The 22206-nt window shown below is 39.6% G+C and overlaps 1 protein-coding gene across 2 annotated transcripts; it reads right to left on the bottom strand.

Moving 5' to 3' along the window:
* Window positions 1-724: 724 nt before the first annotated feature.
* ASPA (aspartoacylase) lies at window positions 725-22002 on the bottom strand. Of its 2 annotated transcripts, XM_027518057.1 has the most exons (7): window positions 21908-22002; window positions 17449-17703; window positions 13411-13606; window positions 11936-12029; window positions 8999-9106; window positions 4315-4424; window positions 725-1561 (listed from the first exon to the last, which is right to left on the bottom strand). In XM_027518057.1, exons 2-7 carry the CDS (start codon window positions 17682-17684, stop codon window positions 1364-1366), a joined length of 942 nt encoding a protein of 313 aa, XP_027373858.1. In that variant the 5' UTR covers window positions 17685-17703; window positions 21908-22002; the 3' UTR covers window positions 725-1363. The 2 variants fall into 2 exon arrangements, with proteins under 2 accessions (XP_027373858.1, XP_027373857.1); XM_027518056.1 differs by lacking the exon at window positions 21908-22002 and having other exon boundaries at window positions 17449-17859.
* Window positions 22003-22206: the final 204 nt, after the last annotated feature.

Below are 22206 nucleotides of genomic sequence, written 5' to 3'. Positions count from 1 at the left end.
AATAATTTTGGTAAAGTACAAAAATAAATGCTGAACGTTTCAAAGCAGTTTAATTGTGTGCTATAGAGCACTGAATATGGAATGAAATTGGCTTAATGGGATTTGTTTTGCAAGAATGAAATTATATATATAGACATATACATGTTACAGATAATGACAATATTAGTATGATTTTGTAAATATATTTGAAACTGTAAACATGGGTTTCCTTGGGGTCCAAATCATGGGATAAAATGTTCTTTACTTGGCTGCCATGGCCTAAGAGAGAGGGGAGGAGAGGCTCTTGCAAGGATTGGAGAGGGAGGGAGGTGTAAAATTAGACCAAGGACCTTTAAGAAGGATCTTGAGAGTGGGGGATTTGGGCATTTAGGACAGGAGGGAATGTCTTAAAAGAATGCATTTGTGAACCAGAGACGGATTTGGGTCACATTTCTACTAGCGTCCACTGCCCTCAGCTCTGTCTTTACCACCTACACGGCTGGAGCCCAGAGACTTTCTTATACATTGGTCAGGAAGAAGGACAAATGAGTTCTTTCAGAGTAGAAGGGACAGCTGGGAAGGACATGCCTTCCAAGTTGGGAAAGAACATGAGCTTCTGGGGGGGCGTGTGAGAGGTCTGAAGGAGGCTCCTGGCTTCCTGGGGTCAGCGCAGAACAAGTGGGCGTACCGGAGCGCGAAGCTTTGTGATGCTTTGTGTGGGTGACTCTCAGTGGACAAAGGACCATTCAGAGTTTCTTGATTTATTCATAATGTCACCTTTACAATCAGCCCTCATTTCTCATTCACATTTCATCGTCATAAGAGCATTTTAAAATCTACAGATATCACAACTGCTGCTGATTGACTTTAATACTTTAGCATTAATTCAAACGTGAAAAAATTTAAAATAGTGAGCCTGTGCTATTAGTTTCTAGGAGTATTTCTATATTACTTAAAAGCATACAGTATTTAACTCTATGCTCAAGTTAATAGTTTTTTGTATACAGTATCTGTGCTGCGCTGTACTGAGTCGCTCAGTTGTGTCCAACCCTGCAATCCCATGGACTGTTTCAATGTTAAAATTTCAATTCTAAGGCTGTTTACTAAGAACGTTAAACTATCAAAGTATAAGGTATATAAAGCTATAGAGAAATAAGAAATGCACTTCTTTGAATAGGCTACATACATAAAGTATGATATCTGTGAAAGGCATTCATTAACACATTCATTCATTCAACAAATTTACCTGAATGTCCACTGTGTTCAAGGCACCACTAGGAGCTGTGGAAATGATGATGAGTAAGGCACACTCCTGCTCTTCAAGAGCTTATAAACTGGCAGAATTTTTCAAGGCGCTCTCTAACAAGTGAGCCACAAGTGATTTCTAATGTAGAGAGGAGCGAATACTGTTTGCATTGAGTGTTAGTTTAGTCGTCTTTGCAAAAGCTTCTTTCTTCTCATAATATGCGGCCTCATTTACAAACACTGGGTACACGGTTTGGTCTCCACCCAATGAAATAGTCTTTCCATCAAGAGTTAAAAACACAGGATCCTCAGGGTGCAAGGGTTTCCAATCTTGATCCTTTCAGGAAACAACATACATAAATTACATTTGGTTTCTCTCCTACTTTACAAATTGTATAATGGAAAAGAATATGAGAAAGGATGTATATGTGTATATCTATCTCTATATATTCATATATGTGACGGAATCATTCGCTGTACACCAGAAACTAACACAACATTGTAAATCAACTATACATAGAAGTAGTGTTAGTTGCTTAGTCGTGTCTGACTCTTTGCGACCCCATGGACTGTAGCCCCCCAGGCTCCTCTGTCCATGGGATTTTCCAGGCAAGAATACTGGAGTGGGTTGCCATTCCCTTCTCCAGAGGATCTTCCCGGCCCAGGAATCAAACCAGGTCTCCTGCATTGCAGGCAGATTCTTTACAGTATGAGCTACAGGGAAGTCCCGTCAAAAAATCAACTATACTTCAATAAAAAATAAATTAAAACATTCTTATGTCAGGCTCTAGACAACCAAAATGACAGCACTATCTTCTTTTAAAAGAGACAAGTTAGAGGTATGTGACTAAACTGAGATTGAGCAGTTTGTTTTGGCAGCAGTTTTAAGAGTTCCCCTTTTTATTTTTATAACTGCCACATGATCAGAGTCTGCTTTGGTATCAAGTTCACCTTGAATGTTGCTGAAGAGGTTTATAATATCAAAAACCAAACTACATGCACATATTCTTAAGTGCAAATTATATCTCTTGCTAGCTGAAGTTAAATTCCTCTCAGCAAAATTTAGGAAATATTCATTAAGAGTCTTCTGTATATAAGGCATTCTACTGTTGGGGATAAAAAATGAGTGACCTTGTGCCTGCATGCTAGAAGGCTCTATTCTGGTGGGGATTGGTGGGAGAAGGTGGGGATAGGCTGGGAAAAGCCTGGGAAAAGCACAAGATAGATGAATATTTCCTATACGTGTTCCCACATTATGATAACAACTGAATCATTTAAGAGGTTCACAATCTTTATCTTTCTATCCTTTAAAACACTGCCTCAGGCTCCTTCAAGTTTCCACCTGGATCTCACAAGGCACAAAGCTGGATCTGCTCCACTAGTCTGTGTTTTGGGGCAGGCTGCTTTATTAAGTCAGAGAAGGCAATGGCACCCCACTCCAGTACTCTTGCCTGGAAAATCCCATGGATGGAGGAGCCTGGTGGGCTGCAGTCCATGGGGTCGCTAAGAGTCAGACGACTGAGTGACTTCTCTTTAACTTTTCACTTTCACGCATTGGAGAAGGAAATGGCAACCCACTCCAGTGTTCTTGCCTGGAGAAACCCAGGGTCGGGGAGCCTGGTGGGCTGCAGTCTACGGGGTCGCACAGAGTCGGATACAACTGAAGTGACTTAGCAGCAGCAGCAGCAGCTTTATTAAGTTGTAAGTCCGAATGACTATCATTAGGGTCATTAAATAGCAGTCTGAACTGGATCAGTGGTTTCCTACTCTAATTACACAGGCCAATAAGATCAGATTATCCCAGAGCAGGGACAGGCGCTGTTATTTTCTAAAAGGCACTGTAGGCGATGTGCCTCCAGGGCTGACTGCACCAGGCTAGACAATCCATTGGTTCTCTTCCATTTCTGACGTCTGCTAGTGTGTGGGGAGATGGATGTTTTAGCTTTTTAGAATCTTTGCTCTTCTCTGCTTTTACCTCTGCCTCTTCCAGATTTAAACTTCTATTCTTTCCTACGAGCCTTTTCTTCCCCTTCATTACACCATTATTGATCAAACCAGACAAACAGCAGATACATACTGGGGTCTTGAGGGGTCAGGGAAAAAAGGCAGAAAACATCCCAAAGGAGGAGGCTCTGATTGGTTTGCTCTTTTACAGTAGTGATGACAGGGAGGTGGTAGCAACGTGGCCAACTGCAAAGAACCTTCGTTCTGGATCTGCCATCAATAACTACAGGACTATGGGAAGGATCTAATTTCTGAGCCTCCATTTTCTTATATTAAAGTAGATGTAATAATTCTTACCCATTGCACTTGACACAGGAATTTCATGTTCTCTGACCCCCATCCACATCTCATTATTCTGTTATAGCATCTGGTTATCTTCATTTGAAGACCACAGTTTAGACTTTAGTATATCTAGACTATAAGTTCCACATGAATATAAACCATATTCGTTGATGTACCTCCAGAGCCAGCACAGGATTTATTCCATAAATATTTACTCAGCGATGATCTGAATACCTTATCTAGACTGCAGTGTTTTTGAGAACATCTATTGAGGCACTCACATATGTAAAATGCTTAATGGGCTGTTAAATGTTAGTCGCTCAGTCATGTCCGACTCTTTGCAACCCCATGGACTATAGCCAGCCAGGGTCTGAGGTCCATGGGATTCTACAGGCAAGAAAACTGGAGGTGGTAGCCATTTCCTTCTCCAGGGCATCTTCCCGACCCAGGGACTGAACCAGGGTCTCCTGCATTGCAAGCAGATTCTTTACTGTCTGAGTCACCACGGACTATAAAGGTCTACTCAAAGCTGCGAGCATGCTCAGTTGTGTCTGACTCTTTGCAAACCCATGGACTGTATAGCCTGCCAGGCTTCCCTGTCCATGAGATTTCCATGGCAAGAATACTAGAGTGGGTTGCCATTTCCTCTTCCAGGGGATCTTCCCAACCCAGAGATTGAACCCATGTTTCCTGTGTCTCCTGCATTGGCAGGTGGATTCTCTACCACTGAGCCACCTGGGAATCCCTCCCCTGAAAGGTAGGGCATCATTATTTTGAATATTTAAAAGAAATAGTAACCATTACCTGCAGTTTAGGATGGATGATAGCAGAAATTTCTCCACTTTCATTCCTGGGATAATCAACTTTCTCCATTATTTTATAGACTTCAATAGCACAGGGAGGAAATTCTTTTCCTGTGGCAAAATAAATAAATAAATAAATATAAATGGCAACTAAAAAATAAAAAACACTCCTGATAAAAGGGAAGTTTATACTTCAAAAAAGGAACCAAAAACTGCAAACAGACAGCTATAGGGAGAACACAGTATCTTTTTTGCTTTTAAATCATTTTTCATTGTGAAATATAATACTCAGAAAGTACATAAAACACAATTTCACCCAGAAGTGGGATTGCTGGGATCATATGGGAATCCTATTTTTAATTTTTTGAGGAACCTCTATGCTGTTTTCCATAGCAGCTGCACCGACTTAGATTCCCACCAGTAGTGCATAAGGGTTCCCTTTTCTCCATATCTTCAGCATAACTTATTTCTTGTTTCTTGATAATAGCCATTCTAAAAGGAGCGAGCTGATATCTTCTTATTTTTTTTTATACTTTATATTTTAATTTAATTTTTTACTGGGGTACAGTTGCTTTTCAATGTTGTGTTTCTGCTGCACAATGAAGTGAATCAGCTCTACATATACAAACAGCCCTGGTCTCCTAGCTCCCTCTCCCATCCCGCTGCCCCATCTCGCCCATCTAGGTCACCGGGGAGCACTGAGCTGAGCTCCCTGAGCTACACCATAGGTTCCCACTAGCTATCTGTTTTACACATGGTAGTGTACACACATCAATCCTGATCTCCCATTCCATCCTACCTCCTTCCCCTCTCATTACGGTTTTGATTTTAATTTCCCTGGTGACTAATGATGTAGAACATTTTTTCATGTGTCTGTTGGCCATCTGTATGTCTTCTCTGGCAAAATGTCTATTCAGATCTTCCTCTCATTTTTAAATCAGTATTTTTTTTTTTTTTTTACTATTGAGTTGTATGAGTTCTCTATATATTTTGAATATTAGTGCATTATCAGATATATAATTTGCAAATATTTTCTCCCATTCAGTAGATTGTATTTTCACTCTGTTGATGGTTTCCTTTGCTGTGCAGAAGATTTTAGTCTGACGTAGTCTCATTTATTTTTGCCTTTGTTGCTTCTAATTTTGGTGTCAGATTCAAAAAATTGCCAAGACCTATACCTATTTCAGGAAGCTCACTGCCCATGTTTTATTTTATGTTTTATAGTTTCAGTTCTTATGTTCATGTCTTTAATCCATTTTGAGTTAATTTTTGTGTATGGTCTTTAAGATAGTGGTCATTCCATTCCTTTGCACCTAGCTGTCCAATCTCCCCAATGCCCCTTATTGAAGAGACTGCCCCTTCTCCACTGTAGATTCTTTGCTCCTTTGATGTATATTAATTGACCATATATACATAGGTTTGGAGAAGGCAATGGCACCCCACTCCAGTACTCTTGCCTGGAAAATCCCATGGACTGAGGAGCCTGGTAGGTTTGGAGAAGGCAATGGCACCCCACTCCGGTACTCTTGCCTGGAAAATCCCATGGATGGAGGAGCCTGGTAGGCTGCAGTCCATGGGGTCGCTAAGAGTCGGACACGACTGAGCGACTTTCACTTTTCACTTTGATGCATTGGAGAAGGAAATGGCAACCCATTCCAGTGTTCTTGCCTGGAGAATCCCAGGGACTGGGGAGCCTGGTGGGTTGCCGTCTATGGGGTCGCACAGAGTCGGACACGACTGAAGCGACTTAGCAGCAGCAGCACATAGGTTTATTTCTGGGCTCTCCACTCCATTCCATTGATCTGTGTGTCTGTTTTTATGCCAACACTATATGGCTTAATTATAACAGCTTTGTAATATGAAGTTGGGGGCTTCCCTGGTGGCTCAGCTGGTAAAGAATCCACCTGCAATGTGGGAGACCTGGGTTCAATCCCTGGGTTGGGATGATTCCCTGGAGAAGGGAACAGTTACCCACTCCAGTATTCTGGCCTGGAGAATTCCATGGATTGTATAGTCCAAGGGATTGCAAAGAGACAGACACGACTGAGTGACTTTCACTTTCACTTTGAAGTCAGGAAGTGTGATGCCTCCAGCTTTGCTCCTCTGTCTCAAGATTGCTTTGGCTATTTGGGGTCTTATATTGCTCCGTAAAATTTTAGTTAAGGATGTTCACAACAACACTAAACCAAAGGATGTTCTCGAATGATTCCTACCAGCACTGGGTCCACAAGTACACAGAGGTTGGACAGAGGTGGAAAGCAGAACTTAAAAAGTCAGTGCAGGGGAGAGAGAGGCTAGGAATGAGAGTCAGGCAGGACACCTGTGCTCTAATCTCCCAGCCGTGTCAACTTGAGCAACATGCTTAACTTCTCGATGCTCACTTTCTTTACCTGTCAGATGAAGATTTCACATCAATTCATCTTGGAGGGCCCCTTCCAGCTCTGACATCCTGTGATTGTGTAACTTCAGGAGGACGTTCAGCAGGTTAGATGACTTCACCATTGTGCTTCTCCTCTTAACTAAGTATGTTAAACATCTGGGCAGCTCTTGAACAGTGAGATATTGGGATATAGCCAGTCTGCCCATAGTGGAGTGAAACTTACAATGCTGCAGCAACGTTAAACAACCCAGTGCCCAGAAACTTGGAAAAGGGGTAGTTTACGTTTGTACCTGGCTACCTCTGAATAAACAGGATGAACTTTCATCCAGCATAGAGCCCACACTATGCCATGGTTGCAATCCAAAGGAAAATCTTCCTTTCCCCTTAGTGCAGAAAGTGCAGCCAGGGTGGAATTCAGATATCCTGCCATCACTTCTGTACCAGTTTGCTTCCGCTGCATAATATGTGATGCCAGAACTCTGTGGCATAAAACAACCCTCTAGTTTAGCTCATGATTCTGTGGCTTGGTTGGGCAGTCCCTCTGGTCTAGGCTGGAACGGCTGATTTCTAATTGGCTTGCTCATGCATTTGCGGTGAGCTGGCAGGTCAGCAGGAGGTGGATAATCTAAGATGGCTTTGCTGTCATATCTGGGCATTTGATGGGTCCTCAGCTGGAGCTGCAGAACTACTGACTGGGAGGTCTCAGTCTTCAGCCTCATGGTCTTGTATCATCCAGCAGGCTAGGTGAGCTGATTCACAAATGACAGTGCAAGGCTCCTTAGAGCAGCGAGACAGCAAGCCCAGATGTGCAAGTTCTTTTCTAATCTCTTCTGTGGTATAAAACATGCCACATGGCCAAGCCAGATCCAGGTGGTAGGAAAACAGACTTTATCTCTAGCTAGGACATGGAAGCAGGGAAGAGAAGAATTTGTGGCCATTTTTATAATTTACCAAATCTTCCAAGATGAAGACAGAAATATCAGATGTCATTTCTTTAAACCAGAAGGTCCACTGGGAGAAAAGAAGAAAGTGGTAGAACACGAAGGAACATGTTTTTGCTCCTTAGAATCTCAGAGCTGGAGTGACTCTCAAATGCTTAACTTCCATTGATGCTTGAATATTCTCTGTATCTTTCTGGCTAAGTGGTCATCTTGCTCCTGCTTGAACAGCCTCACAAAGTGTGGTCTGTTCCATTGTTGGTCAGCTTTGTTAATCAAAAGTTTCTGTCCTTAGATAACATTATCCCACAGATTCTATTCTGCCCTCTGAGTCACAGAAAACTTGTCTAATTCCTTTCCAGTATAACACTTCTGAAACTCTAAAATAAAATTGGCTTTAAGACTCCTTTTCTGCCAGTCTAAGTGCCTTTAATTTTATCAACCAGCACTCAAATATTGTCACATACATGAGGATACATGTGAAGGTATTCTGTAAACTGAACTTCTATGTGCATCCTTGGGATTATTTTTATTATGGTTTTCAAACTCTTCAACATTCTCAATCATCTCCTTAGCTGCTGCTGCTGCTAAGTCACTTCAGTTGGGTCTGACTCTGTGTGACTCCATAGATGGAAGCCCACCAGGCTCCCCCGTCCCTGGGATTCTCCAGGCAAGAACACTGGAGTGGGTTGCCATTTCCTTCTCCAATGCATGAAAGTGAAAAGTGAAAGTGAATTCGCTCAGTGGTGTCTGACTGTTAGTGACCCCACAGACTACAGCCTACCAGGTTCCTCTGTCCATGGGATTCTCCAGGCAAGAGTACCGGAGTGGGGTGCCATTGCCTTCTCCCCATTTCCTTAGCTAACCTCTACTATAAGATGTTTCTCCTGAAGTATGCATTCAGAATTTATTCACAGGTCTCCCCAAGTGTTTATGTAAGGCAGAAAAGAGATTATTTCCTCAATCTAATGGGATAAAATGGTTTTGTATTTTAATTTGCATTTCTAACTACTAGTGATATTGGACATCTTTTCATCTGTTTATTGGACATCTATATTTCTTGGTATTTCTTTGCTTTTTAAAATGGACATTAATAGGAAAATGAGGATTTCATTTGTGAGACTTTATTTGGTAGCTGTTCTTCTTGAATGTGTCTACACTGGTCATTGAAGAATGGCTGAGATGATTACATTTAAAAAAAAAAAACAATTAATAGCACAAACGTGGCAAATTTGACCTGGGGTCCATTGTTATTTCAGTGTTGAGTGGTTTAGTCATCATGTGCGCTCCATCTCGTCTTCCTGTCCTGATTTATTTGCACACACACAAGCTAACAGTGAAAGAAACAATTTCGGCCTCCTACTTACCTTCATTGAAATTATGTATAAAATCAAGAGCATGCTGAATCATTTTTCTCATTTGATCTAGAATATCAGCTCTCAGAACCCCCTGAGGCTGGGGACCGACTTCTATACCTAGGTACAGAAGGGGAGATAGTCACATTTCATGTGTTAGAATACAAGATGGAGCATTTTCATACATCAAGATCTAGAATCGCATCATTAAAACTGATTAAAAAGGCAGACCATGTAGCATAATGGAAAATATGTGAGACATAATATTAGGCAATAAATAAAGCAGAGCATTTACAAGGTATATGCATAGTAAATAAAGACTGGGAGAGAACATAAGAAAATCAAAGAGTTGTGCTATAGTAGTAAGGTCTTGTGGGTCTTTTTTCTCTAAATTTCCTTCAATGTTGACAAAATATTTAAAAATTATAATACAGTAAAAGGAGCAGACAACTTTATATTGACAAAATAGTAAGTGACCACAAAGAGAAACTGTCATAGACACAGCTTGTAGGAGAAAACACATCTATTTAGTAATAGAAAGCTAAACTAAACAAGCCATGGATTTAAGTCAAACGACAATCTGTGTGACCCTGGAGCAATATTCTTGCCTTTAACATAACAACCCAACCTGCCATGATAGTCAATGGTTTTAATTTTCTGTGGAAAAAACCTGTATTCATTTCTTCTCATTGCAATAAAATTAATTCCCATACCATCAGGTCTACTTCCTGTGGCTGTCAAGCATTCTTCCATAAACCTATAAAATATTTTTCTCTAAACCACTTATCTAGTCCTTTCCCTCCTGTCCAAGTCTCCCACTCTGTTATCATTACAATCATCACCTGATTCATTTATAAAACTATTTACCAATATAACATCATCCAATCCTTTCCATCTATTCATATACATTCTTTTCCACCTATCCTGTTTTCACCCACTTCTGTTATTTCCCCATTCACAAAATCTTACTGTATTCTCTTTTATCTTCATTTTTCACTTCTGTGTTTAGCTTTTCTGGCTATATGTTTGGGCATATATTTAAGAATATGGTATAAGTGTGGCTAAGGTATGCATCGATGCATAGATGTTGTAAATGTGTGAAAATGTGTTTGTGGATATGTCTGTCTGCGTTCTGTACAAGGTGTTATTGCTTTCCTACCCAAAATTCATTCCATCTACTCCTTGCTGACAGAGTCCTGATTTTGGCTGGGATTCCAACTCAGGGGTAAACACAGAACAGTTTTGCTCAATCACAGTACTCCATCAGCCCTAGTAATTAATTGAAGAATGCATATATGACTCAGTTCTGAATAACTGGCCACAATGGAAGGTCCACAGGGGAGTTCCTGGGACTCTCCTTTCTCCCACCAGATACTGCCATGTTGGCATATGATGCTTGAAATTACAGTGCACATCTTGTGCCACCTAAAGTCACGTCATTGTTGTTTAGTCGCTAAGTCATGTCCGACTCTTTTGAGACCCCAGAAAACTATGGCCTGCCAGGAGATTTCTCAGGCAAGAATACTGGAGTGGATTGCTATTTCCTTCTCCAGAGGATCTTCCTCACCCGGGGATTGAACTTGTGACTCCGACATTGGCAGGTGGATTCTTTACTGCTGAGCCACCAGGGATGCCCATCTAAAGTCATAGAAGTATTACAAAATACTGAGCTGGAGACAGTGTCTCTCTGATCTTAAGTGTCCCCTCTGCCCATGACTGGATGATATAAAAATATTCCAAATAATATAGTAAAGTAGGTATAATATTTCTAATTATTTATAATGATCTTAATATTCCCCCACACTGAAACGTTTGAAAGATTTGGCTCTATTTTCAAAGGAGTGGGATTTTTTTTTTTTTTTTTGCCACACTACATGCAGGATCTTAATTCCCCAACCAGGGATCAAACCCAGGCACCCTGTGGTAGAGGGGCAGAGTCTCAACCACTGAACCACCAGGGAAGTCCCTGGATCTATTTTTAAGAGACAGATATATCAATAGATATTCATTCTAGCTAAGAGCAACATTTCCCATAAATGTAATAAACCAAGGCCTGTAAATCTTATGCTTTATTTGGTGTCATAGATCTCTATCCTTTATTTTTAAGCACTTGGTTTGTTTCAAATAGTTACCTACACTTGGTCATTTAGCTTGCCTCAACGGACCCCTTGATTATGCACCAAAATGATCAAAAACCAAATAACCAAAATAACTTTAAATCTACTTCTAAGTTGTGTTGCTGTTGTTCAGTCTCTAAGTCGTGTCCAACTCTTTATGACCCCATGGACTGCAAGACAACAGCAATTTTAAGGATTACAGTGCGGTCTGCAAACAATGATGCTAGTACGTCACTCAGGAAGGAGAACGGGATGTAGAAAAAAGAGACTGTCGGAGAGGGTGTATGAGAATGCAAGCCTGTGTGCTGGAAGTTACCAGAAGGCAAAGACAAATCCACAGCTCAGTAACTGACAGGGCACACAAGTGAATGGATAATAAACACAGGTTATCAGAGACTCTACTTCGAAGCAGATGCTAAGAGGGATGCTGGGAGAGAATTTTCCATGGGTCTTCTGTATTTCTGCACGTCTTGCCAGCAAGATACTGACTGCCTTGGCTCCAGATTATTGTTTTAAGAGTTTTGTACAGTGGATACCCTTGGAAGATAGGGCTGGTGTCTTGCTTGAGCAAAAAGCAGGTTGCTTACTACCCATTATAAAAGACTCAAATTCCTCTAGCTCAGTGCTTCTTTCTGGAATGTAGAAAGTTGGTCAATGAAAGTGAGGAAATCTGATATAGCTAGAGACAGCCTGGGGATAGTTTGCTTATTACTTGACAATTACAAGCCATAATGATAAGCAAAGTAGCTGCAAATAGTCTTTAAATTAGTTTTCTTAGAGTTTCGTCTCAGACATATTTTGTTTAGCTGTGACAGTGGGAAATGTGACTTACCAACAGGATACTTGGCTATAGAACGAGTAGTTGCATATTTGAGAGAAGGATGCTCAATAAGGTAAACATAGCAGGGTAATGGAGCCAAAGACGTCTGAAAAGAATTTAAAACATGTTCTTATTATGTAAAGACCATATGCCTTGTTCTCTTTACTGTCAGTCAATAATGCCTTCAGTATGTTTAACTTCATCCACTAAGATTAGTAAGACAACTTTAGGAAACACATTCTAAACTCCAACTACATATAAAATTAGATTATATGTAACTTTCTGGATAAAATGTATATTAAACAATTCTCCAGAACCACGAACAAAGTATATGAATAAATTCTTCTGAATGGCTTTTGTTATTTTTGTTTTCATCACTCGTTACACTGAGTATTTAGCTTACTATGGGTTTCTTAAAGATTTCTATTTCTACCCTTGTGGGCCAGGTCTCTAGAGATGGCAAGTAACTCCCCCACTTATCTGAATAATTCAGCCTCTTGGTTTTGATGACAATGCAGCATACAAAGTATTCAGCTCTCCCTTCAATGAGCAGCAAAGATACTGCATCATGATCTCCTACCAGAACTACTATCTAGTCAATGTCACTAATTCAAGGAAACAAAAATAATAGTTAATCCTTACTGCTCAAAGCACTCAGCTAAATGCATTAAGAATTTTTTTTCTTATGTAAGGCTTATTATGGTCATATCAGGTAGCTGTTGTTATTATGCCAATTTTATAAAACAAGGAAAGCAAGGAAGTTGATTACCTTGTTCAAGGTTAGCAAGTGAGAAAATCAGGATTTGAACCCAGGTACTGGCTATATGGGTCACATACTTTTCATTAAATCATACTAGCTCATGCTAGCTCTCTGGAAGGAAGGCTATCCATTACATAGAAATAACCATACAGTTCATTATTTGTGTTTTGCTCAACAGTTATTTTCTAGCAGTTTTTCTTATTATAGGCACTGGACTGCTGATTTTTTCATCTTGTAGATTTCTGAGCCTTAAGATGATTAGCTATATGAAGTACCGAAAGATCAGATGTATGTTGGGGTATATGAACCAAACGGAGACAAAGACAGGGCTAAAGACAGTCTTTTTATCATTGGTCTTTAGTCAACATTAAATGACTATCTTTTAAGCTTCTTAAAACTGTAATTGAGCCACTTCAACCACTTCAAAATTTTGGTATTAATTTTACTGAAAAACCCATGATTACTGTCATAGTCTTAATAAAAGATCTAAAATTTTATAGACACAGTGACTCATATGCTCTATTATTTTTTCATTATATTTATTATTTTGCTCATCCCTTCTCCTTTTCTTCTGCCTGTCACTGCTGCTTCTGTTCTGGTGCTCCCCTCAGTCTCCCATTTCTCTTGGACCCTCCCTCCTCACCCTTTTCTGGTTGTTTCAACATCTATAATCAACTTAAAATTACAGGTCCTAGGCTAACTTGTAAATTAATAACATTGACATTACCTTAATATAATGAAACATCTGAATTAAAAAGTCATTCCTGGAATCTTCGAGAATAAGAGTGCACCCCATGTTAGAAGTAGTGTTGTGAAGGTCAAAAATAATGTCATAGGAATCTTCACTATCTTTTGGACCAAATAAATGATTGATTTCTTGAGCCCTTCTCACTTCATATGGCAAATCCTCTGACTTTTTTTTGCTGTTATTAGCAGAAAGAAAAAGATTAACAACACCTGGAGCTAAGATAACATACATATACAATGAGAACACAGTATATTAGAAACCTGGCACCAAACCTTTAATATGAAAAACCTCTGAGGGAAGGGGAACTTTATTTGAAAATTTTACAAATTAAAAATTACATTTCCCCCCTCTGTTTGATTCCAAGTAATGTTGCATTGTCACACTTGCAAATAATAGTTCATTTATGTGGCTGGTCACAGGAAGGACATTTCAAACACTTTATCATTTGACTTCAACTCTGAATGAAATTCGCCCATTAATTTAATCAAGAGTCCCTTAGTAGTTAAGTGCACTGGGCTATAATGAAGCTAGACCATCAAATGCACCTATTATTTTTTTACACCCTAGCTAATTCTAGTGCACAAGAATAGTCAAACTTAGGAGCTCACATCATCTTATTAGGGATTCTTAAGTGATTCTAGGACCCACTAGTGGTCCAGGGTCAAGGTTTACAGAGAAGAGTCTGGGTACACTGTGAAAATGCAAAACATTGCAGGAGTATGCATATATGCATTTTTCTAGGATGAGGGTTGATATTTTTTATTGAATTCTCAAATGAGTCTCTACCTGCTACCCCCCACCTCCAACCTCAATGGTTAGGATACATTTTTTCTTAATGTACATGATAATTTAAATTTATTTTTCTCATGAAAGCATTCAACATTTCCCTATAATTCCATTTATTTCTATTCTCTGACTATTTTTGTTAGCATCTTCAAAAGACCTACAGTTTGTACCTGAGTAATTCTTGCCTGGAATGCAATCAAGAAATTGGAGCAGCAGTTTTTCAACTATGAAGAAAAGCTGCATACTAAGGCTAGTGCAGTGGGAAGACTGGGGCTTCCCTGGTAGTTCAGCTGTTAAAGAATCCACCTGCAATGAAGGAGACCCCAGTTCGATTCCTAGGTCGGGTCCCCTGGAGAAAGGATAGGCTACCCACGCCAGTATTCTTGGGCTTCCCTGATAGCTCAGATGGTAAAGAATCTGCCTGCAATGTGGGAGACCTGGGTTTGATCTCTGGATTGGGAAGATTCTCTGGAGGAGGGCATGGCAACCCACTCCAGTATTCTTGCCTGGAGAAGCCCCATGGACAGAGGAGCCTGAAGGGCTACAGTCTGTGGGATCGCAGAGTCGGACACTGGGCGACTAGCACAGCACAGTGGGAAGACAGAAGTTTGTGGCCTTTATAATATCACTGAGCTATCCAGTCCTGCCTGGACTGCCTACCTCTGGACTTGTTATTTGTGGAAAGAAACCCTTATTTGTTTAAGTCATTGTTTTCAGATTTCTATTATAAGCAACCAGATAGTTCCTAAAGGCTACATGTGTATGTGTGTGCAGGCTAAGTTGCTTCAGACATGTTCTTTGTGACCCTATGGACTGTAGCCCTCCAGGCTCCTCTGTCCATAGGATTCTTCAAGCAAGAATACTGGAGTAGGTTGCCATGCCCTCCTCCAGGGGATCTTCCCGACCCAGGGATCAAACCTGCATCTCTTATGTCTCCTGTACTCACAGGTGAGTTCTTTACCACTGATCCCCTGGTGGCTCAGTCAGAAGAGTCTGCCTGCAATGCAGGAGACCTGGGTTCAATCCCTGGATCGGGAAGATCCCCTGGAGGAGGAAATGGCTATCCTCTCCAGTATTCTTGCCTGGAGAATTCCATGGACAGAGGAGCCTGGTGGGCTGCAGTCCATGGGGTCACAAAGAGTCGGACGTGACTGAGTGACTAACACTTTCTTTACCACGAGTGCCACCTGGGAAGCCCAAAGGCTACAAATGCACTTTAAAAGCTAATTAACGCCACAACTGCATAAGTTCCTCCCTCCTTGCCACAACTGATTTGCTTCTCCCTCTCCCCCATGTGAGTAAATGACACCACCAGCTACTCAGGTGCTCAGAGTCAAGACATGATGTCCTGAAAGGTAATAAACATCTAGTCAGTATTTGAATAATTGAAAGATTTAGTAACCCACTAGATGTAAGGAATAAAGAATGTGGAAGGTTCTAAGATGATTTCCATAAGTGATTTAGTGGGTAATGGTGACATCACTGAGATGAGGAATACAGGGAAAGTAGCACAGTTTAGGAGAAGGAGGATGGGAGAAGGTAATTGACTAATCTAGCTCATAAGTTTCCATGAACACCCTGAAAAAACACTGTCCAGCCTCTGATAAGTGTTAAATATAAGAAGTAGAAAGTGAGTTTAATTTAAAAGACTACTCTCATTGAAATGCAAGCCACTGAGTGGTCATAATAAGAAAACTCAATCTAGTTCATTTCAGAGTTATTTGGCAAGTTAACATGCCAACTAAAAGTTATTCTTCAAGAAATCTTTAGTGGTAATGTAAGAGTTAGTTAATAGGTATTATAGGTGAATAGATAAACCTTAATCGTGTTGACATAACCTCAGTCGTGAATATAAAGCATGTTTGAATTTAAAATTTATGTTAGTAAAAATATGGTTTGATATGTAAGCTATGCTGCTGCTGCTGCTAAGTCGCTTCAGTCATGTCCGACTCTGTGCGACCCCATAGACGGCAGCCCACCAGGCTCCCCGTCCCTGGGATTCTCCAGGCAAGAACACTGGAGTGGGTTGCCATTTCCTTCTCCAATGCATAAAAGTGAAGAGTGAAAGTGAAGTCACTCAGTCATGTCCAACTCTTAGCGACCCCATGGACGGCCTACCAGGCTCCTCTGTTCATGGGATTTTCCAGGCAAGAGTACTGGAGTGGGGTGCCATTGCCTTCTCTGATGTAAGCTATGACTAATGTATAATTGCCCCAGAGATTGTATTCCATAAAGTGAGGCAAATTTGTATAAATATAGTAGCCATCTTTTGATCTATGATGAGATTAAAGTAACTCTTTAAACTCAAAACAGGATTTAATAGAAAATGAGTATATAAAAGTGTTATATTAGTTGTTGCTGGGCATTACTTATATCTTAGCTTGTCGACTGTTAGCTCATTGAGAGCAGAAATCATTTTGTACATAACTTTGTATTCCCATAGTATCTGGCACAGTGCCCCATGAAGAGTAGGTGTTTAATAATATTTTTATGTAAATGAAAGAAGTGGTAAAAAGCTTAGAGGCCTAAATATCTACAGGAGTAGCTACAATGATGTAAACAAAGGCAAAAATAATAAGGACATAGAGCATTATGATTGTATATACTATATGTAATGTATCATCAGCTATAATTTAAATTCAGAAAATTCAGGTCTCAAGGACCCACTACTGAAGGTAGTACATGTACTCCTCAGATCACAGAGCAGTCTAATGTTTTCTGATGATGGTCATTTATTCACTCTTTCATTAAACAAACATTAACTGAAATATTACACTTTTCTTAACTAGAACTTCATGCGCTACCAAAATATAGTTGCAAAAAGTGTAGTAGTGAATCACCTAGAAAGCTAAAAAATATGTATCTAAGTGTAGCGGTCAAATATTAATTTAATGCAAAAGACTTATTAAATCTGTTTCTTTAAAGACATAATTTAAAAATAAAAACCTCTGTTATTTGTTGTCCCAGTCTAGATAGAATATATTTAAAAAAATCAGTTAAGAAGTATTTGATGTTTAAAAAAATTTATAAAAGAGTACATGAATGTCCAGTTTAGGTAATTAATTCATCACGTAGTATGACTAAAAGTGAAAGTGATCTTATTCACAATAGCGATTCTGTGTATGAACATGAATATCATATGTATACACATGTGCTTTCACACATACTACTTTTCACACACACACACACAAACACACATGTGCACACATACAACACAAAATATAGTCTTACCCAAGATTTTCAGGGTCAAAAACTCGATTCAGGTCACAGTCAATATATCTGGTGCACTTCTTCACTGCTCTTGGGTTGGTAATAAATGGTTTTACCTCCAGCCCTGTTCTTTGAATCTCAGTGCTGTTCTCCAGCCAGTGCTTAACTAGAAATACTCCTGTTAGTTCATTCCCATGAGTTCCTCCAAAGATAGCCACCTTTTTTATAGGGTCTTCAGCAACATGACAAGAAGTCATTTTTGTGAAGTAGGTTTATCTGATTTCGGCAATTCAGAAGAGAGGAGATCAAAGAAAACTTAATTTCTTAGGCAAAGTTTAGAAACTTAAATCTAAATGAGACTTTAACCTAAGTGCAAAGTACAGACTTCTCTTGAGTGGAGTATATTTTAATTTTCTGTTACAAGTTCTGAGCTCTGTTTATTATAGGGATACTCCCTTCTTTAGCCCTGCCCTTTACCATATTTGGGTTAAAATATGCAGAGATCAACTAGAGATGCAGCTGTTTACTTTAACTTCTAACTCCCTCAAATGGTCGGTAGACCTAAATGCAATAAGTTAGCATCTCACACTTAAGCGAAACTTCTGCTTTCTCTTTAGCCAGAATGTTTTCTAACAGTGTTTTCATGATTATTTGTGGTAGTAAAAATAGATTACACTTTTCTTATCCTCAAAAATATAAAATAAAAGACTGGCCTATAGTATGCATCTTATTATTCAATATTTATATTTCTGCTTAAAACCATTTCTTCTCTGAAATGAGTTCAGGCCCTATTTATCTTCTGAGGGCATCTGAATTTCAGCTCTATAAACAGCCAACGGCAGATCCTCAGAGAACTCCTCTGGAACCACTATCCTTTCTTTTTTTTATTTTCAGTACATTAAATTTATTCATAAAAAATCCTTAAAAATGTACACTTTTTCCTTTTTAACCTAGTAAAACACAAAACCCTCAATTGAACTGGCATTTATAATTCAAAATCAAATTAGCAGAATATTAAATACTTAAGAATCTTTTAAAAATATAAAGTTACATGCAATTTTGTAGAACTGACATAAAAGAATGGATCAAAAATGGGAGAATATTCCTTCATTCCTAAAAAGAAACTACATCCAGTAGAAGCTGTGAAGATGCTTGGGTACACACTTTCTTCAGTTGCACTACCAAAGCCTGTCTTTGTGTATCTAAGAACTTTGTGCATGTGAACGGCTTCTTACAACAGCACGATGGACTGGCTGGCGCTCCCCTCCCTCCAATTACAGTGTAGTATTATAACACTGACCTTTGGCCTCCAACCAGCATAGTACATAGTTTTTGAGTGTTGATTAAAGATACTTACTTTGATTTAGAACCTCAGGACTTTTCAGTAAGTGAGCCTCTTCAGAACCCATGACTGTAAATGTCACCTGCCTCATTTTTGGGGCATCGTCTGTGCTTTGGAAAGTACGGCCAACCCACTCAGGTGCCACAGGCCCATCTGCTGGATGAGTGGTCAAGCTGAGCAGGGTCATGGTTTCCCTTACAACATTTAAGACACTTCAACACATCAGCTATCAGTGTGTAGAACTAGTAAGGCATCAAATAAGCCACCACAAAAGTAGGAAGAGTGATAATGACAGGGAGTGAGGAGTGTGCAATCACAGTGCCTACTTGGCAAGTGCTCACTGGCAACACTGGAGTGAGTGGACAGATGCAAGCCTTGGTCAGCCTGTGCTCAGACTGGAACTTGTTACCACCATATAACTTTAGGCAAAGTTACCACCGGCTCTGCACCTCCATACACAGTGTGCAGTATAAACTATGTGGACTTCTTGTGACAAAGGACCTAGAATTCTAAATAGTGAATTAAAATACTGAACCTACTACCATATTTTATTGACTATGCCAAAGCCTTTGACTGTGTGGATCACAATAAACTGTGGAAAATTCTGAAAGAGATGGGAATACCAGACCACCTAATCTGCCTCTTGAGAAACCTGTATGCAGGTTAGGAAGCAACAGTTAGAACTGGACATGAAACAACAGACTGGTTCCAAATAGGAAAAGGAGTACGTCAAGACTGTATATTGTCACCCTGCTTATTTAACTTATATGCAGAGTACATCATGAGAAACGCTGGGCTGGAAGAAGCACAAGCTGGAATCAAGATTGCCGGGAGAAATTATCAATAACCTCAGATGTGCAGATGACACCACCCTTATGGCAGAAAGTGAAGAGGAACTAAAGAGCCTCTTGATGAAAGTGAAAGAGGAGAGTGAAAAAGTTGGCTTAAAGCTCAACATTCAGAAAACGAAGATCATGGCATCCAGTCCCATCACTTCATGGCAAGTAGATGGGGAAACAGTGGAAACAGTGTCAGAGTTTATTTTTTTGGGCTCCAAAATCACTGCAGATGGTGATTGCAGCCATGAAATTAAAAGACGCTTACTCTTTAGAAGGAAAGTTATGACCAACCTAGACAGCATATTAAAAAGCAGAGACATTACTTTGTCAACAAAGGTCCGTCTAGTCAAGGCTATGGTTTTTCCAGTGGTCACGTATGGATGTGAGAGTTGGACTATAAAGAAAGCTGAGTGCCGAAGAATTGATGCTTTTGAACTGTGGTGTTGGAGAAGACTTTTGAGAGTCCCTTGGACTGTAAGGAGATCCACCCAGTCCATCCTAAAGGAGATCAGTCCTGGGTATTCATTGGAAGGACTGATGCCAAAGCTGAAACTCCAATACTTCGGCCATCTGATGTGAAGAGCTGACTCATTTGAAAAGACCCTGATGCTGGGAAAGATTGACAGCAAGAGGAGAAGGGAATGACAGAGGATGAGATGGTTGGATGGCATCACCGACTTGATGGACATGGGTTTGGGTGGATTCTGGGAATTGGTGATGGACAGGGAGGCCTGGCGTACTGCGGTTCATGGGGTCACAAAGAGTCGGACACGACTGAGCGACTGAACTGAACTGAACTGAACTGAACTACCATATTATTAAGCTGACTCATGTAATTTTTTGGAGATTATAAATCACACTGGGTTTTTTTTATCCATTCTTTCAGAAAGCTTTCTCATGGTTAGAGACACAAGAACCAAATTAAAGATGACTGGGTCTTAAGTTACTTTGAAACAAGACTTTTTGGAAACACACTTTAATTTCTTTCTCATGAAGTTATTAGTAATTCTGTGTCAACTTTCTTAGGGATCTTCCTCACTTTTTGCCTCTATACTAAAAGACAAACAACTATTAGTAATTTTCAAGACATTGTAATGCCTGAAAATGTCTTGAGACATGCTCTATATACTAACCAGATTATATGAGTTTATACCGACACAGCCTAATTTACTGGCAGCAGAGACTCTCCACTGGAATGTGTTACTCATGAAGGGGTCTTATTAGGGGAAACTATGCAGAATACTGTACTAAGATGATTACATTCTTTTGGAGAAATGAGTCTGAGCCATATCCGATTTGATTTCATGCTCAATCACCCAGAAAGTCAAATATGTTCAAGTACTGAAAACATTATGTACTAGGGATGGGAGATCGTTCAGAAGGAGTACCACAAGAGTGATTCCTCACAACTACAGAGTAGTTTAATTTAAAAGGTTTTAGCCATCTGTTTTCTCAGTTTATTCACATATCCACTTTAGGTGATAGGAAGGGTTAGCAGTTGACATCCCCAGTGCAGTGGTAAGAGGAAAAAAAAGACTAATTTGGTTAAGTTGCTGAGTTTCTAGGAGAAAACCAGGCCTTGGATCCAAGTTTTCTGAATCCAAGTCGAGTGTTTTTCACAGAACAATAGGGTGTTCCCTGTTATTTTTGGCTTTCCCCAAAATTCTAATTTTGCTCTTTCCAAATTCACATAAACAGTGACAACAGTGCTCAGGAAACAAACAAGCTTACAAACAAAACACATGATGGAAATAGAAAATGTGAATGATTCAAAATAGTTAATAAACCAATACCTGTTTTCTTCCTTTAAGAGATTATAATCCAGAGACAGAAAAAGCATAACAATAAAATTAACATGCACACATTGAAATTACTGTTCTAATTTCAGATAAAAAACCCCTGCAGCTTTTGATTTTCTGTCCACATCCATGTACACTGAACACTTCAGTGCAGAGATGCAGAAAACAAGCATAAATGTAAACAGATGACGATCGTATTATTTAGTTACTTTGGTTTCAAGAGCAGTAACTGGTAAATTATTAACACTCGATTATGTTTTGTTTCTCTTCTGCCAATTTCTGGTTAGTTCTGTCCTTTGCCCCAGTCTCTCTGGAAATGCTGCTTCAGCTATGTACTTGTAGCTGGCACAAATGACTTGCATTTTGAGGCTTGTTTTATGGAATTTTAACAGATCAACACTCTGAAGCACATCTAACATTCATAAAGTTTCCTTTACATGTCAAAATGAATAACTTTTTTTGAGAGTTAACGAATTGTAGTAATTCTGTCCTATGCTTACCTTGTTTATTGTGTACAGAGTTTGTCTTCTGTGGAAAGCTTTATTAGAAAAAAAAGGAGAGCATTTCCTTAGAACTAGAGCAACAGAGGCTTTTCGTACTCTTATACCAAGTTAACTTCCGAAAGATTTTTAACTCCCTGTTTCCCAAAGCACTCTAAATATCTGAACCCTACAAAAACTACAAATTTTTATTAGTCTAGTTCTTTTTGAGAAATTCAGAGAACTGATAGTATACAAACTGAGACTCTTTTTAGCTGTCACTATCTCACAATAAGGTTGAATATTTATCATTTGGTCTC

The sequence above is a fragment of the Bos indicus x Bos taurus genome, chromosome 19, assembly GCF_003369695.1.
Source record: "Bos indicus x Bos taurus breed Angus x Brahman F1 hybrid chromosome 19, Bos_hybrid_MaternalHap_v2.0, whole genome shotgun sequence".
In the NCBI taxonomy this organism is placed as follows: Eukaryota; Metazoa; Chordata; class Mammalia; order Artiodactyla; family Bovidae; genus Bos; species Bos indicus x Bos taurus.
The sequence above is the reverse complement of the archived record's forward strand: the minus strand, read 5'-3'. Positions and strand labels throughout refer to the sequence as shown.